The 14784-nt window shown below is 44.0% G+C and overlaps 1 protein-coding gene across 6 annotated transcripts in view; it reads left to right on the top strand.

Annotated features, from left to right (window-relative positions):
* The window catches only part of Ube2d4 (ubiquitin conjugating enzyme E2 D4 (putative)), a 26902-nt gene extending 12309 nt beyond the window's left edge, over positions 1–14593 (top strand). For 3 of the 6 annotated variants that reach the window (XM_028777547.1, XM_028777569.1, XM_028777575.1), the window contains 3 exons: positions 6659–6764; positions 8562–8734; positions 10451–11304. In XM_028777547.1, coding sequence (XP_028633380.1) covers positions 6659–6764; positions 8562–8734; positions 10451–10564 — 393 coding nt within the window. In that variant the 3' untranslated portion in view covers positions 10565–11304. Of the gene's footprint in view, positions 1–6658; positions 6765–8561; positions 8735–10450; positions 11305–14343 lie in introns of those variants that run through there. The other 3 variants (XM_028777555.1, XM_028777563.1, XM_028777573.1) reach the window with 3 other exon arrangements.
* The last annotated feature ends 191 nt before the right edge of the window (positions 14594–14784 follow it).

The following is a 14784-nucleotide window of genomic DNA, read 5'->3' as shown; positions in this document are numbered from 1 at the left end:
GAAAGAAAGAAAGAAAGAAAGAAAGAAAGAAAGAAAGAAAGAAAGAAGAAATTAGATATCCTGACAGTGACAGTCAAGTTTGTCCCAATGAACTCGATGCCCTATTCAACAGGAAGTAGTCTAATGATAACATTGCCTCATTTCCTTTCTATCTTTTTTTCTCTTCTACCTAATGTTAGGAGGTTAAAGGGTGGGAAAAGAGTGGAGAAGGGTAGAGGAAAGAAGAACCCACCAAGTAGTCAAAGACCAGCTACCCCTGTGTCTTAGTTTCATTTCTTTTGCTTGAATAAATACCTGACAGAAGTGACTTAGGGAGAGTCTATTTCGGTTCACAGTTTCTGGTTACAGTCCATCATTTCAGAGGAGCCACACAGCAGGAGCTGGAGACAACTGGTCCCATTGTATCCATAATCAAGAAGCAAAGTGGAATGAAATGTACACATTAGTATTTATTCCATGTTATGCACATGAGTGTTTTGCCTGCCTCTATGTATATGCACTGCATGCAAGCCTGGTGCCTGCCGAGGTCAGATAAGGTGTCGGCTCCCTTTGTGCTGGAGGTGCAGCCCGTTGTTGCCACATGTGTCCTGGGAACTGAACATGGGTCCTCTGCAAGGGCAACAAGTACTCATGACCACTGAGCCGTCTCTTCAGCCCTAGTGCATGCATTCTTAAACTGAGTTCCCTTTTTCTGTTTGTGTGCTGTTCAGCATTCTCAGCCTAAGGAATAGTGCCAGCCACAGAGATCTTCCCACCTCAGTTAATGTAGCATAGACAATCCCATACAGGCCATCTTGATCCTAACAATCCTTCATTGAGACCCTTTTCCTAGGGGATTCTAGATTTTGTCAAGTTAACAATAACAACTAGCCATTACACTATTACCTCTATAAAGGCTCAGAGAACAATTCCATCAATGAACAGGAGAGACCTGTGTAATGATATTATGGTTAATCTTCTCTTAACTCCTCACCATGTATGCACATGATTCTAGCTACTGCTCCAATGCTGTGGGTTCTCGGATGAAAGACACACACACAGTCTTCTATTTTAATATGTCCTAAAGGAGCTCAACAGCTCAGCCACTCCCAAACTTCCAAGTTGCTAACTCCTCCCCTCCGATACTCCTGAATTATTACTCACTAAAATTTCACCTCCACTACCCCAAAGCCAGTCGTGGGAGGGGCCCTTGGGGCCACTCTTCCCTGGCTTTTACATGGTTGTACATTCTTGCTTCTCCAGCTCTCAGACCTGATCTTTCTGCTTCCTTGGCATGGAGATTCCAAAAACCTCTTCCTCCTGAGGGTTCCCTTGCCCAAGAAATCTAATCTCTGTCTCCCTGCCAACCCATGGCCACTGGCAACTTTTATTCACCAATCAAAGCCAACTGGGGGCAGGGACCCTCAGTGTCTTACAGGCAGACAAGCAGGTTCCTGTGTAATTTGGGGAACAGAATTAACACAAATAGCATTAGAACCAATCCACAACATCTCACCCTTTTCGCCCACTAAAAAGACCTTTTCTCTCAGATGTATATTGAACATAGTTATAGCAGTTATGTAAACTATAAGGTATGATATACACTAATAATGTCCAGTCCATCAATCTTGTCAACATAGGTACATTACTCGAACATCTATTACAATTCTATACCTGAATTATATTCTGATTTTAACTTGCATTACCATCTGAAAACCATCCTATCAAATCTACATCATCTTCCTCAATGCTAAACAACTTAAGTTTGATTATGAGACTATAATTCATCTTGAACCCCATCAGAAATCCGAGAACAAATTGAATATTACCTGAATATATAGAAAGTACAAAAACATTGCTCCCAAACCTTAAATAAATTGCAGAGACAGCTGACTACCTTGACAGTTCCCTATTCCTCAAAACATCAGAGCATCTATCTTCAGCCTTCTGGGCCATAACCATCTGTCAGACCTTAAATGAAGCAGGAAATATGAAGGACTAGCTTACTCTGTCTTGGCAGAGTTAAGCTGTCAACTATCTCGCATCTTGTGTCCTTTCCTAGACAGTATTTTTGTCTGTAGATGAATTAGGGCAATTCTAGCCCAGTGGCTACCTTGCCACAACTGGAACAACTCCATATAGAGGTTTTGATACTCAATATCTTTAAACCATGAAGAGGGTACTGTTGGGAGCTGACATGTCTCTTAGTCAAAAATCTAATAATGATGAAATGATTATAGATGCCATATTCTGTGGGTTTCTGATGTTTTTGAAGACTATCTCTATAAAGTATATCTGAACTGTTAAGCCTTGACTACTCTTAGCTGTTTCTATTTGAATAATTTTGAAAACACTTTACTATAATTAAATCAGAATTTTTTTTTTTTTGGTTTTTTGAGACAGGGTTTCTCTGTGTAGCCCTGGCTGTCCTGGAACTCACTCTGTAGACCAGGCTGGCCTCGAACTCAGAAATCCACCTGCCTCTGCCTCCCGAGTGCTGGGATTAAAGGCGTGCACCACCACCGCCCGGCTAAATCAGAATCTAATATAACCATAAGTTTACTATCTGGCCCTTAATTTGCATTACTTAATTATCCTAAAGAGTTTGTAATAGCAGCTATTATAACTTCAATTTTGTATTAACTATAAAGATTTCTACCAATACAAGATTATGGCTATTCAATTACTATTGTTACTTTTAGATAGGCATTGTCCCTATGCAACTCATTTAAGAACACAATGCCTATCTAAGAGTAACAATATTAATTTCAAATTTTGTATCAATATACAAATATTTATACCAATGAAAACCTTAAATCTGTATCAATATATAAATTCTGAACCAATGTAAGAAATTATAACTTCAATTTTGTATCAACTATAAAGGTTTCTACCAATATAAGATTATAGTTATTCAATACTTTGTTTAAGAATAAATTTAGTAATCCATCGCATGTATTTCCTCCCTGTCCAAAATTATAACCATTTCATTTTAATATTCCCTAAGGAGCTCAACAGCTGGGCCACTCCAAAACTTCCATGTTGCTAATGCCTCCCCTTCAATACTCTTGAATAATATTATTTACTAAAATTTATATTTCACCTCTGCTACCCCTGGGGCCTCTCTTCCCGGGCTCTTCCATGGCTGTGTGCTCTCACTTCTCCAGCTCTCGGGCCTGATCTCTGTACTTCCCAGGGGTGGGGGCTTCCCTCTCCCAGGAATCTAACATCCTTCCTCTGTCTCCCTACCCTGCCCTTGGCACCTGGCCATGGCAGTGGCTATTTCTCTAATGAGCAGGCACTGCATAAGTTCAAGCAGGGAGGTGACTACAATGGACACCTCAAGAGAGCAAGCCTTTGTGAGCAGGAAATTCCTATGGGGAGAGAAGGCCCAAGTATTACAGCTGAGAGTGGGGTCTGCATAACCACTATGTGGGCATCAGTTAAGGAGCATGACAGAGGCAACGGAGAAACAACCAATGAAAGTAGGCCTCACCAGGCGGTGGTGGCGCACACCTTTAATCCCAGCACTTGGGAGGCAGAGGCAGGCGGATTTCTGAGTTTGAGGCTAGCCTGGTCTACAGAGTGAATACCAGGACAGCCAGGGCTACACAGAGAAACCCTGTCTCGAAAAACAAAGATCAAAAAACAAAAAACAAAAAAAAGAAAGTAGGCCTCTACCTCCATACATGTTCTGTGTTCACTCTAATTATTATTGTAAGAATAATATTAATGGGGCTGGTGAAATGGCTCAGTGGTTAAGAGCACTGACTGCTCTCCTAGAGGTCATGAGTTCAAATCCCAGCAACCACATGGTGGCTCACAACCATCTGCAATGAGATCTGATGCTCTCGTATGGTTGTCTGAAGACAGCTACAGTGTACTTACATATAATAAATAAATATAACAACCTTAAAAAAAGAATAATATTAATAATAATTAGTTGTTATTATATGGCAAAAGGTAACGAGATAGCTTATGCATGTAATCCCAGCTTTTGAAAGGTAGATCCAGAAAGATCAGGAGTTCCCTGGCCAGCCTGGGCTACATGAGACCCTACCTCAAAAAAAATGTCAAAAAATACTAATACAGATCTGTAGTTCAAGTATTTAGAAGCTTCAAACAGGAGGATCTCCAGTTTGAGAACAGCTTAGGCTACATACTAAAAACCTGTCTCAAACATAAAGTAAGGCCCAGCATAGTGGCACATACCATACAGTTGGTGTGTTTCTTAAAAGAGCAAAGGGTTTTCTTTGAATTAAAGAAAATGTATCAGTGTTTAGACAAGGATTTTCTGATCCTAGGAGAAATTGAGCAAGACTGTTTGTTATGAAAGACACTGAGACAGATAACACCTGAAGCTTTGAAGTTAGGCCCTACCTGAGAAAAGCATGTGGTAAAAGATCTTCAAATACGCATTCACACTGCCCTTGCCGTCTTCATGCCCTGATGGAAAGTACACTTTTTTTTTTAAAGATTTATTTAGTTATTATATATGAATACACTGTAGCTGTCTTCAGACACACCAGAAGAGGGCATCAGATCTCATTACAGATGGTTGTGAGCCACCATGTGGTTGCTGGGATTTGGACTCAGGACCTCTGGAAGTGCAGTCAGTGCTCTTAACCACTGAGCCATCTCTCCAGCCCCCACTTTTTTTTTAAAGTATATTTTAGGACTCATTGGTAGAGTTGGTAGGTGTAAGACTGTAGAGAAACCTGATTCTCATCCTGTTCCTTAGACAGTTAAAATACACATGATTTGGAGAAATTTGTCTTTGGTGTGGAAGATAAATCATAGATTCCATTTCAACTCTGGTATCAGCTTAGTTTCCTGGGGAGAGATGTATTCACCCTAAATAGGGCAACTATGGCAGACAGACCCAAGAATGACACCACCCAAGGCTAGCTTGGTGAGCAGTGAGTTCAGTTGGGATTACTGAAAGGAACAGGAGTTAGCTCTGGAAGAACAGGTAAAATAGGGGTAGCTATACAATCAAAAAAATGGTCTCTCTCAGGCTGTGGTGATGGTTCAGTGGTTAAGAGCATTTGCCTCTCTTCCAGAGGACCCAAGTTTGATTCTTCATACCCACATGGTACCTCATAACCATCTATAACTCCAGTTTGTGGGTTTGGACTCCCTCTTCTGATCTATGTAGGCACTGCACACACATGGTGCAGGCAAAATGCTAGTGCACATAAAATAAAAATAAATTAGTCTTTAAAAGAATTTTCTCAGGGGCTGGGGAGCTGGCTCAGCAGTTAAGGGCACTGACTCTTCTTCCAGAGGTCCTGAATTGAATTCCCAGTAGCCTCATGGTGGCTCACAATCATCTGTAATGGGGTCGGATGCTCTCTTCAGATGTGTCTGAGACAGCTACAGTGTTTTCACATATATAAAATTAAAAAAAAAAATCACACAAAAAAGAAAGGAAAAAAAATAATTTTCTCCTCTTTCCCAGCAGCCTTCCTCCTGGGCCACCCATTGGCAGTGTTGTGTACTTCATGAGCCGTTCCTCCCCTCCACAAGGGCCTGTTAGGAGGCCCAGAGAAGTGAATAACCACAGCCACTCTGTTTCTAGTCAGCAGTGGCTATGCCATTCCCTGCCACATGAATTCCATGGCACCAGGGCACATCAACATGTTCCTGATGAGAGAACTCAGACCCAGAGAGATCCTATTAAGACGTGATTTGTGAGCTGGGTATGGTGGGGGACATCTGTAGCACTCAGGAAACTGGTGCAAGATGTAAAGTTAGAGACCTATTCAGGATACCTATAGAGTTGGTCAGCCTGAGCTACACAGACCCTGCCTAAGCGTGTGGGAGAGGGCCAATAGTAAGCATTTGAAGGCTAGATGATGCTCTTGTCCAAGTTCTACTCAGGCCTGATCCCATTTAGAGTCTGAGATCAGAAGAGGCCAGGCGGGTTCAAGGTGCTGTAGCCTAAGACTGAAAGGTGAGCTCTGAGAAGAGAGTTTAAATAGGTGGAAGCTGAGATTACCTGTTAATGGTACATCGTAGTCCCGTGGTGCTTTTTTCCTTGACAAAACAAAATGCCCATGCTTGGTGTTCAGCCAAAACCAATGATGGCTGAGGTAAAAATTTTCAACTGGACACAGTGGCACACATCTTTAATCGCAACACTTGGAAGGCAGAGGTAGGCAGATCTCTGTAAATTTGAGGCTAACTTGGTCTCCATAGTGAGTTCCAGGACAGCCACATAGTGAGACCCTTGTCTCATAAAAACAAACAAAAAACGTTTGGGGGTTTTGTTTTTTGTTTTTTGTTTTTCGTTTTTCCCATCTAACCCACCTAGACTGAAATAGTTAAGCAGAGAGTGAGGGGTGAATTTTATCTGGCTGTTTCTTATGCTGACTGTTTCTTCATTATAACCATAATTGGAGTTGTGTTTTGCATAGATATCTGGGCTTTTGGGTTCATTCTACCACTCTGCTGGCTATTCATGGCACCCTGCAATCCCCCATATTCAAAATGAGAATCCAGTAAGATATGGGTCAGGGTGCTTTTACTTCTCTAAAGGCTGCCTGCCTGTGTATGCCCCACAGGAAGCTGGGTGGGTATACTGCCAACATGGCTCAGCACCAGCTACTTCCTCTTCACTTGGCTTACTTTCCAGACTTCCCTGTGGCTTATCTGACTTGATGTCTTGTTTTTACAGGTTGCTTTCACTACCAGAATCTATCACCCTAATATCAACAGCAATGGCAGCATTTGCCTGGACATCCTGAGGTCACAGTGGTCCCCAGCATTGACTGTGTCCAAAGGTAGAGACACTGACATGTACCCAGCAGGCTGTCTCATGCTCCCCCATGCTGACTAGTGGACATGGAAGCCCAGGAAGAACAAATGGCTTCCCCAGATCATGTAGCCCCACCCAGTCCCATGCCTACCTCATTCTCCACACTGTAAGGCGATGCCATTGTAAAGCACAGTACCTATGCCCTAGTAATCCCCAGGAGTCAGTCGCTGTGTGATGCTCAAAACTGTCAAATGGTACAAGAAGACAGTACCAACTTTACTTGCATTTTCACCTAAAAGTCAGAAGGCAAATATTAAACTTTTCCCTTCCTTCCTTCCTTCCTTCCTTCCTTCCTTCCTTCCTTCCTTCCTCTACAGACCAGCGCAGACTTGAGTCATTTCTAAAAGGTCAGATACACGGCCTGATCTCCAGAGTCTGTGAAGAAATTTTCTTTTCCCAAAACAAGTGATAATGAACATATTGGTGGACAACATTAAAAATTCAAGGCTCACACCTATAATCAAAGCTCTCATGAGACAGGGGGATCAAGAGTTGAGGGCCAGCCTAGGAGGGACCCCCTCAAAAAAACAAAAAAAAACAAAAAACAATCGAATCTAAACCATGTTATAGAACTGTAGGTATGCTGGAACAGAGACTGAGTACAGGCATGGGCATGTAGGACAAGCCACCTGCCCCAAGTAAGTGGAGCATGAGGCTTTAGGCACTGGGAGAGACCTCAGACAACTACGGGACAACTGGCAGGACAGGCTTTGGATGCAAAAAAAAAAAAAAAAAAAAGGCCTGCAGAGATAGATATGGTAAATCCAGAAGGACAGAACTACTGTACTGTGCAGGGTCACAGTGTACTCTGTCAGGGTGACACATCTAGGAAACAGGCCAGCATTCTGCCAAAATGGCTCTTTTCTGGGTTGTGCCTCAGATAGGCAGCCTTATCCCACTGCCAGGAAAGGCAGAGGCAGCCGCCAGTCTGCCAGCCTCCAGGGCCAGCAGATCTTAGGTAAGGAGTCAGAAAAGACGGAGGAAAGGGGAATGGCAGTAAGGGCACTTGAGGAAGGACAGACAGCCTGAGTGGGGTGGAGGGATGCCCACAGCCCTAGAGTGCCAGGCCTTCAGAACATCAGAAGAGTTGAGTGTCTTCATTAATGGAACCTGCCCTTCCCATGGGTAGCTTTACCTGTAGGAAACTGTGATCAGGACTTTAGACTCACTGAAGCCAGTTTATTTTGAGTCATGGTGGATTTAGGGCGAAGCACAAATACAGTTCTCAACACTTCATCTGTTGCTCAGCAAACCCTGGTAACTCACTTCCTTTGTCCAAGTCCTCTGACATTGTCCTCAACACAGGAGAGCACAGAAGTCCTCTGACATTGTCCCCAACACAGGAGAGCACAGAAGCAGGGGGGAGGGGATGCAGTCCCAGTTCAGAGTCTCTAACTGCAGTATTCTGAATTCCTGTTTTCTGGCCAGTAAACAAAGACTTCGGGGGCACTAAAGATATGCGGTGTGGGTACAGACTGAGGGGTTGGAAGAGTGTGAGCACTAAGACCACAGAGGTTTCAGTGAAGGAGGGAAGTAAAGGCCAGGCCCACATGGAGGAAGGAGGTATCCTAGAACAGTGTGCTGTGACTACACTGTCGTGTGTGTACTGCTGGTATTTTAACATCAAATGTTATCATGACTTGAATAGAATCCTTAAATTGGAGCATTAAGGAAACAGAAATTGTACTTCGGAGGTTCACTGGGCCCACAAGGAACCAGTACCTCAGGGCCTCAGCTGACTGACCCTTTCTTTTCTTCCTAGTTCTCCTGTCCATCTGCTCTCTGCTCTGCGACCCCAACCCTGATGACCCGCTGGTGCCAGAAATAGCCCACATTTACAAGGCCGACAGAGAGAAGTATGCACCCTCTTTGAGTTGGCTTTGTGTGCAGCTGCCCAGGTTCCCACGGACATCTTCCTGCCCAAGCCAAGCCCATGTATGCAGTGGGTGTGCCCTGAGCATAGCTTCCTGGCTTTATAACTAACATGTCCTTTGACCAGAGGAGGGAGAAGGGATAAAAGCACTTTGCCCTGTGGATAGCTACCAGCTACCATTGCTGAAGCCTAAAATACTGTCAAGCCCTGACCTGAGGACAGCCAACAACAGCCTCAGAAGAATATGACAAGAAAATTCTGGATTAAATTAAAAAGTTTATGACATAAATAAGGGAGTTTCTTGGACACCCCCAGAATAAGCCAGTCAAGGTGGGGGACACTGCCACGGTTAGCTTGCTGGTTAAGATAGAAGTCTGAAGTGTGTGACTGATCAGAAGACCCAGCCCTCACTGCCAGCTGTGCACACACTGGTTTCTAGACCCAGACTTGCAGGACCCCCTCCCTTGGCCAGGCACAGTGCTGCACCAAAGCTTGGTTGCTAAAGCACATACAGGAGTCACTATCAAGGGTCAGTCTCTGAGCAGGGGTCAAATGTAGCCGTCCTGCTAACAGCACGGCCCAGTGTGTGGCTCTGGGTCTGGATTTTTTTTTTTATTAGAGATTTTTAATTCTGTGTATATGGGTGTTTTGCCTGCATGTATGTATGTACACCACATCCTCAGAAAGGCAAGAAGAGGGCATTAGATCCCCTGGAAATAGAATTACAGAAGGTTGTTAGCTGCCATGCAGGTACTGGGAATTGAACCTGGGTCCTCAAGAAGAGCAGCCAGTGCTCTTAACCACTGAGCCATTTCTCCAGTCCCCAGTATTTGCTCTTTTAAAGATTATCTTCAATAAGTCTTTTAGTTCATAAGGTATTTTTATCTAAAGAGATTAGTATAGAAAGTGATTTTTTTCCCCAGAATTTTTCTTGAGGTCTTTATAAATCTGACTTCCTTAGTGAAGTTTCCCGGTAGCAATCAAAGTACATTTAAACTGACTGCATTTGAAGAGTTGTGCTTGTTTGTTTTGGTAGTGGTGGTGTTTGAGATAGGATCTCACTGAATAGCCCTGTCTGGCCTTGTCCACCCACCTCTGCCGTTTGATGCTGGGATCATAGTGCACTACTATGCCTGGCTTCAGCTGTATTTATTTTAACATTTAGTAGGAGCTGTTTTAAAGATAGACAGAACTATTTTCTCAGTATCCTCTACACATTTCTAACTTACTGTTGTATGGCATCAGTTCTCATTACAATGTGAAGGTAAATTCACATACGTACAGAGCCCTCCCTAGGTGCCGCGCGTCACCCATGAGCTTTACATAGACTTGTCCAGTCCTCCCAACAGCCCCACAAAGTAGATGGTGTCTCATGGTAAACAGTCAGGGGAGCTAGTACACAGGAGACCCCCCTGCACAAGGCCTTGTGCAGTCACGGACTATGCCACCATTCTGGAGTTTTGTGTGCTAGACAGCCTGGAATAGTCCAAGCTGCACTCCTTCCACATCTTGTATTCATACTGAAGGGTATAAGAATGAAAAGATGAGTTTTGCATTATTGCCATGTTCCACCACAGTTATGGATGAGCAACAAGAATCACCAAGCTAATGGGTTACATCATGCCTGAAGTGCTGCTTTTCCAAGGTAGCCTTTGTTTCACTCATCCATCAGCCCCAGATGCCTGACAGGCAGCAGCATCCCTCTCTTGTTCTGTGCTCTACACTGAAAGGATAATCATTTCAACTGATGTCTTGCTCCGTCTGCTTATCTCTTCTAGGTACAACAGACTAGCAAGAGAGTGGACACAGAAATATGCTATGTAAGTGCCTCGGAGGCTCCATGGGAGACCCTGTCCAAGAGAAGCTTGCCAGGCAGAGTGGCCTTCCTATGAAGCCCTGAGCTATTGACTAAAGCACTCACAGAACTCATCCTCTGTTCACACATCCTCTGTTGGTACTTACTTCTCTGGCTGCAGCATGTTGGTGCCACTTTCAGCCATTGTGGCCTTGACAATACCACACCTTGATGCCAAATCAGCAACCACTGTTTTGATCTACAGTCTTCTTGGTTACACTAGAATCCATCTAGGCTCCAGTCTGTCTGCTTGTGTCTGGGGAACCAAGCCATGCATGCCTCCAGTACCTGTCCTCAAATGGTGCCACTACTCACTGTGGCACTATACAGTGGCCCAGTCTGCTCCCTGACCACATGCCCTTTGCCTTTAGAGCACAGTGCTTTCCTGAGGGCCCAGGCAGAGTGGGCCTCTTTATACTTTGTCTGCCAGAGTCTGCCACAGAACTCCTCAGGAGTCGGAGTGCATCCTGGAGGCTCCTGGAAATTGGAACAGCATTCCCTGAAAGCCATCTTCCGCCACCTTCCTCTGTAGTGCTATATGCTGCAAACAGCAAGTGAAGAGTATCAGGGCATTTAAAGCATGCAACACCCCAAGAAAGAGCATGGGATTCTCAGACATGGAGAGATTTGGGTTATGCTTTTATAAGTAATGAGGCTTTCCCACTGGAAACTTAACATGAAATTCAAGCATAAGCCATTCACAGACTGGAACACAAGGAAGGAGAGGGACTTTAAATGGAAATAAAAAGGAAATTCCTTCAGAAGTGACAATTTATATTTAAGTCTCCTTTTTTCTTTTTTTCAGAAAATAAACCTAACAAGTTCTTAAGAGACTTGATTAGGCTTTAACTACTTGGCTTCTGTAGACTTTCTGGTAGATCACACATCTTAAGAGTTCAGACCTAGGAAAACACAAGGGCGGGTTTATCTGTGCATGTAAAAGAATTGCTTTGTGAAAGGCTTCTTAGGTAGCCTGACCAGATCTTTCTTTTCTTTTTTTTTTTTTAAGGTTTATTTATGTATATGAGTACACTGTAGCTATCATCAGACACACCAGAAGAGGGCATCAGGTCCCATTACAGATGGTTGTGAGCCACCATGTAGTTGCTGGGAATTGAACTCAGGACCTCTGGAAGAGCAGTCCATACTCTTAACCTCTGAGCCATCTCTCCAGCCTGCCTGAGCAGATCTTGAATCCTCCTGTCTCAAGTCTTCTGAAAGCTGGGCTTATTAGCATGTGCCACCACATCTGGCTAGGAAAGAAATTTCTACAAAGGATTAGAAAGAAGGAAGAGATCCGAAGAGTTTACACTGAAGGTTTTTTGTTTTTGTTGTTGTTGTTGTTGTTGTTTAGATGAGCTCTTACAATATAGTCCAGGTTGGCCTAAGAGATTCATTGACACCAAGAGAGAACAGGTATACCCATAACACCTAGCCTTAATTTAGTCTTCTGACTTGATTATAAAACTGGTCTATTTCCAGTGAATAGTGAATCAGAAAGGGGAGAGAAGAAAAAAACTCTACCACTAAAAAGACAAGGTAAGGAAGTGGAGGAGGAAGGAGGTTCAAGGCTAGCCTCAGCCACATAAGACTATTCCACAATAGAAGTTAACCAATGCCAGTGAGAGCACCGTTCTCACCACTTCAGCAAAGTCCTGCATTTGCACACATTTAAGATGTCCTAACCACAGTCTCTTTGGTGTGCTTAGTCTTTGTTCCTTGCTTCTCAACCTACTGAGAGTTGCTCTTTAAATTCCTGCTTAAGAATTTTCTTCTGAAGTGTTATGCAACGCTGTTAGCACATGCTCTCTCTCAGACTGCAATACCATGTGCTATGTGAAGTCATACACCTCAGCTTAGCAGCACATATCACTTTGTAGATAACAATCGAGCCAGGACAGGGCACAGTTTCACATCAGAGGCCAGCAGAGGGGAAAGAAAGGCCTGGTCCTCCATGGTGTTAGTGCTATAAGCATCCATACTTCAATCTTTCAAGCATGGTTTATAATGCCACACAATCTCCAAGCCAGTCCTCTACTGGAGAATAAGTAGTAGAAAGAGGAAACATTTAGCCCTGTGATGTCCCAGGGTAAATTTTTACTAATTGATTGCAAACCTAAAATGAGCTTTTATGCTAGCCAAACCACTTGGACAGTCATGTGCTCAGGCAAATCCTTTGGGTTCTCTGCCACTGAGAAGGAGCATCTTTTTGTCATGCTCCTAGGGCTCTGGTCAACCTGGGGGAAAGATTCTTGTATCAAAATTCTTATTTTGAAAATAAACCATTGGGTTGGTGGTCCATGCCACTCACATCTGTATATATTAACTTCCAAGCCCAGCCCTAGGTCAGTAACTGAACAGCAAGCCGATCTGTAAAGCCAACTGTGGGGTAATGTGATCTTTTTCCCCGTAGTGGACCATAGAGATCAGAGGGATGCATGGGTTTAAGTTGGTGACTCTTAGGCTGTGGGTTGCATATCAGCTATCCTGTAAATCAGATTTGTACATTACCATTCATATTGCAGTTATGAAGTAGTAATGAGGTCATTCTAATGGACGATGAGCACAACACAAGAAACTATGAGTCACAGCATTAGGAAGGTTGAGAACACTGGTTTAAGTGAACTGTGACGAATAGATGACTATTGAGGCTGTGGGAAAGTGCACTTTCGCACAAGCTTGAAGACCTAAGTTCAAACACCCAGCACCTGCTTAAAGAGCTGGGTTTGGCTCTGTCTATAACATCTGTACTATGGAGTGGCAGAGACAGGAGGATCACTGTGGCTTGCTGGCTATCAGCCTAGCTCCAGGCTCAGTTAGAGACCTGCCTCTAAGGAACAGGGCAGACAATGAAAGAGCAGGACACTTGGTACTGTCCTCTGGCCTCCAACAGCACACTAGTATGCATACACCCCCACCCATGTGCATATACCACATACACAACAAATGTTACCTCTCGGAATACTTGGGCTTGCTAGATGGAGCTGAAGTCTCTTTTTTAATACTCTTTTTGAGATACGGACTCACTTGTGCCCAGTAATTCACTATGTAGACCAGGCTGGCCACAAACTCATAGATTCTACCTGCCTTTGCTTCCCAGGTTCAGGGATTGAAGTCATGTGCCACCATGCCCATCTTATTTTTATATTGTGTGATTGTTTAAGTGCACCATGGCCATATCTAGTGCCAGCAGAGACTAGAAGAGGGCTAGGACTGGAGTTACAGAGGGCTGTGAGCTGCCACATGGGTGCTGGGAATTGAACCTGGGTCTCCTGGAAGAGTAGCCAGTGGTCTTAAACACCAAACTCTCTCTCCAGTCCCCCTCAACCCCCTTTTTTGTCTTTGAGACAGGGTCAATCAATGTCCTGGAACTCAACTATGTAGACCAGGCTTGCCTCTGCCTCCCAGTCCTGAGATTAAAGACGTGAATCACTAAACCTGGCCTTCCAGCCCCATTCTTGTCACATTTTAAATGTAAATTCAACCCCCCACTGTTCTAGTTTCATTTCTGTTGCTGTGATAAAATGCCCTAACTAAAAGCAATTTAGAGAAGTAAGGGTTCATTTTAGTTAAGTCTAGTAATGATTATGGTCTCTCATAGGGAAGTTTAGGCAACTGTTTTGAAATAGAAGTGAAGCACAAAACAAGTTCTCTCCATTACCCTACTGTCGCATCAAGTATTTTATTTTATTTAGGTGGTCTAGAACTCAAGCTTCTGCCACTGCCTCGTGCGCGCTAGGATCACAGGTCGTACCTCCACGCTTGACACCACAGATTAATTTTTTTTTCTTTTCTTCTTTGTTTTTTTCCAAACAGGGCTTCTCTGTATAGCCCTCGCTATCCTGGAACTTGCGCTGTACACCGGGCTATGCTGAACTTAGAGAGCCACCTGCTTCAGCTTCTCGAATGCTGGGGTTAAAGGCATAGGGCAACGCGTCCGACTATCAGACTAAGTTTCTGAGGCGCCCGAGCGCACGCACACACAGGTTCAGCCGTACACGTCTGGAGCGACTTGGGGATCTAAACTTGCTTTCAAAATACATTAACTAAAACAAGAATGAGAAAAGGAGGGGCGTGGTACTCTAACTCAAGCCCACGCCCTGCGGACTGCGGACGAGGACCCTCTCGCGAATCTTCATTCGTTAGTAGACACCCCGCCTCAATTTACCCGCAGACTAGCTCGCAATTTCTCTACTTCCGCTTCCGGCCTCCTGGGCGCGGCTTCTGCACGTCAGAGGCGAGGCTTCCGGCCGCCGG

This window comes from Grammomys surdaster, unplaced genomic scaffold (genome assembly GCF_004785775.1).
Source record: "Grammomys surdaster isolate TR1022 unplaced genomic scaffold, NIH_TR_1.0 67, whole genome shotgun sequence".
NCBI lineage: Eukaryota > Metazoa > Chordata > Mammalia > Rodentia > Muridae > Grammomys > Grammomys surdaster.
Note: the sequence above shows the minus strand (reverse complement) of the source record. Positions and strands in the feature narration are given on the sequence as shown.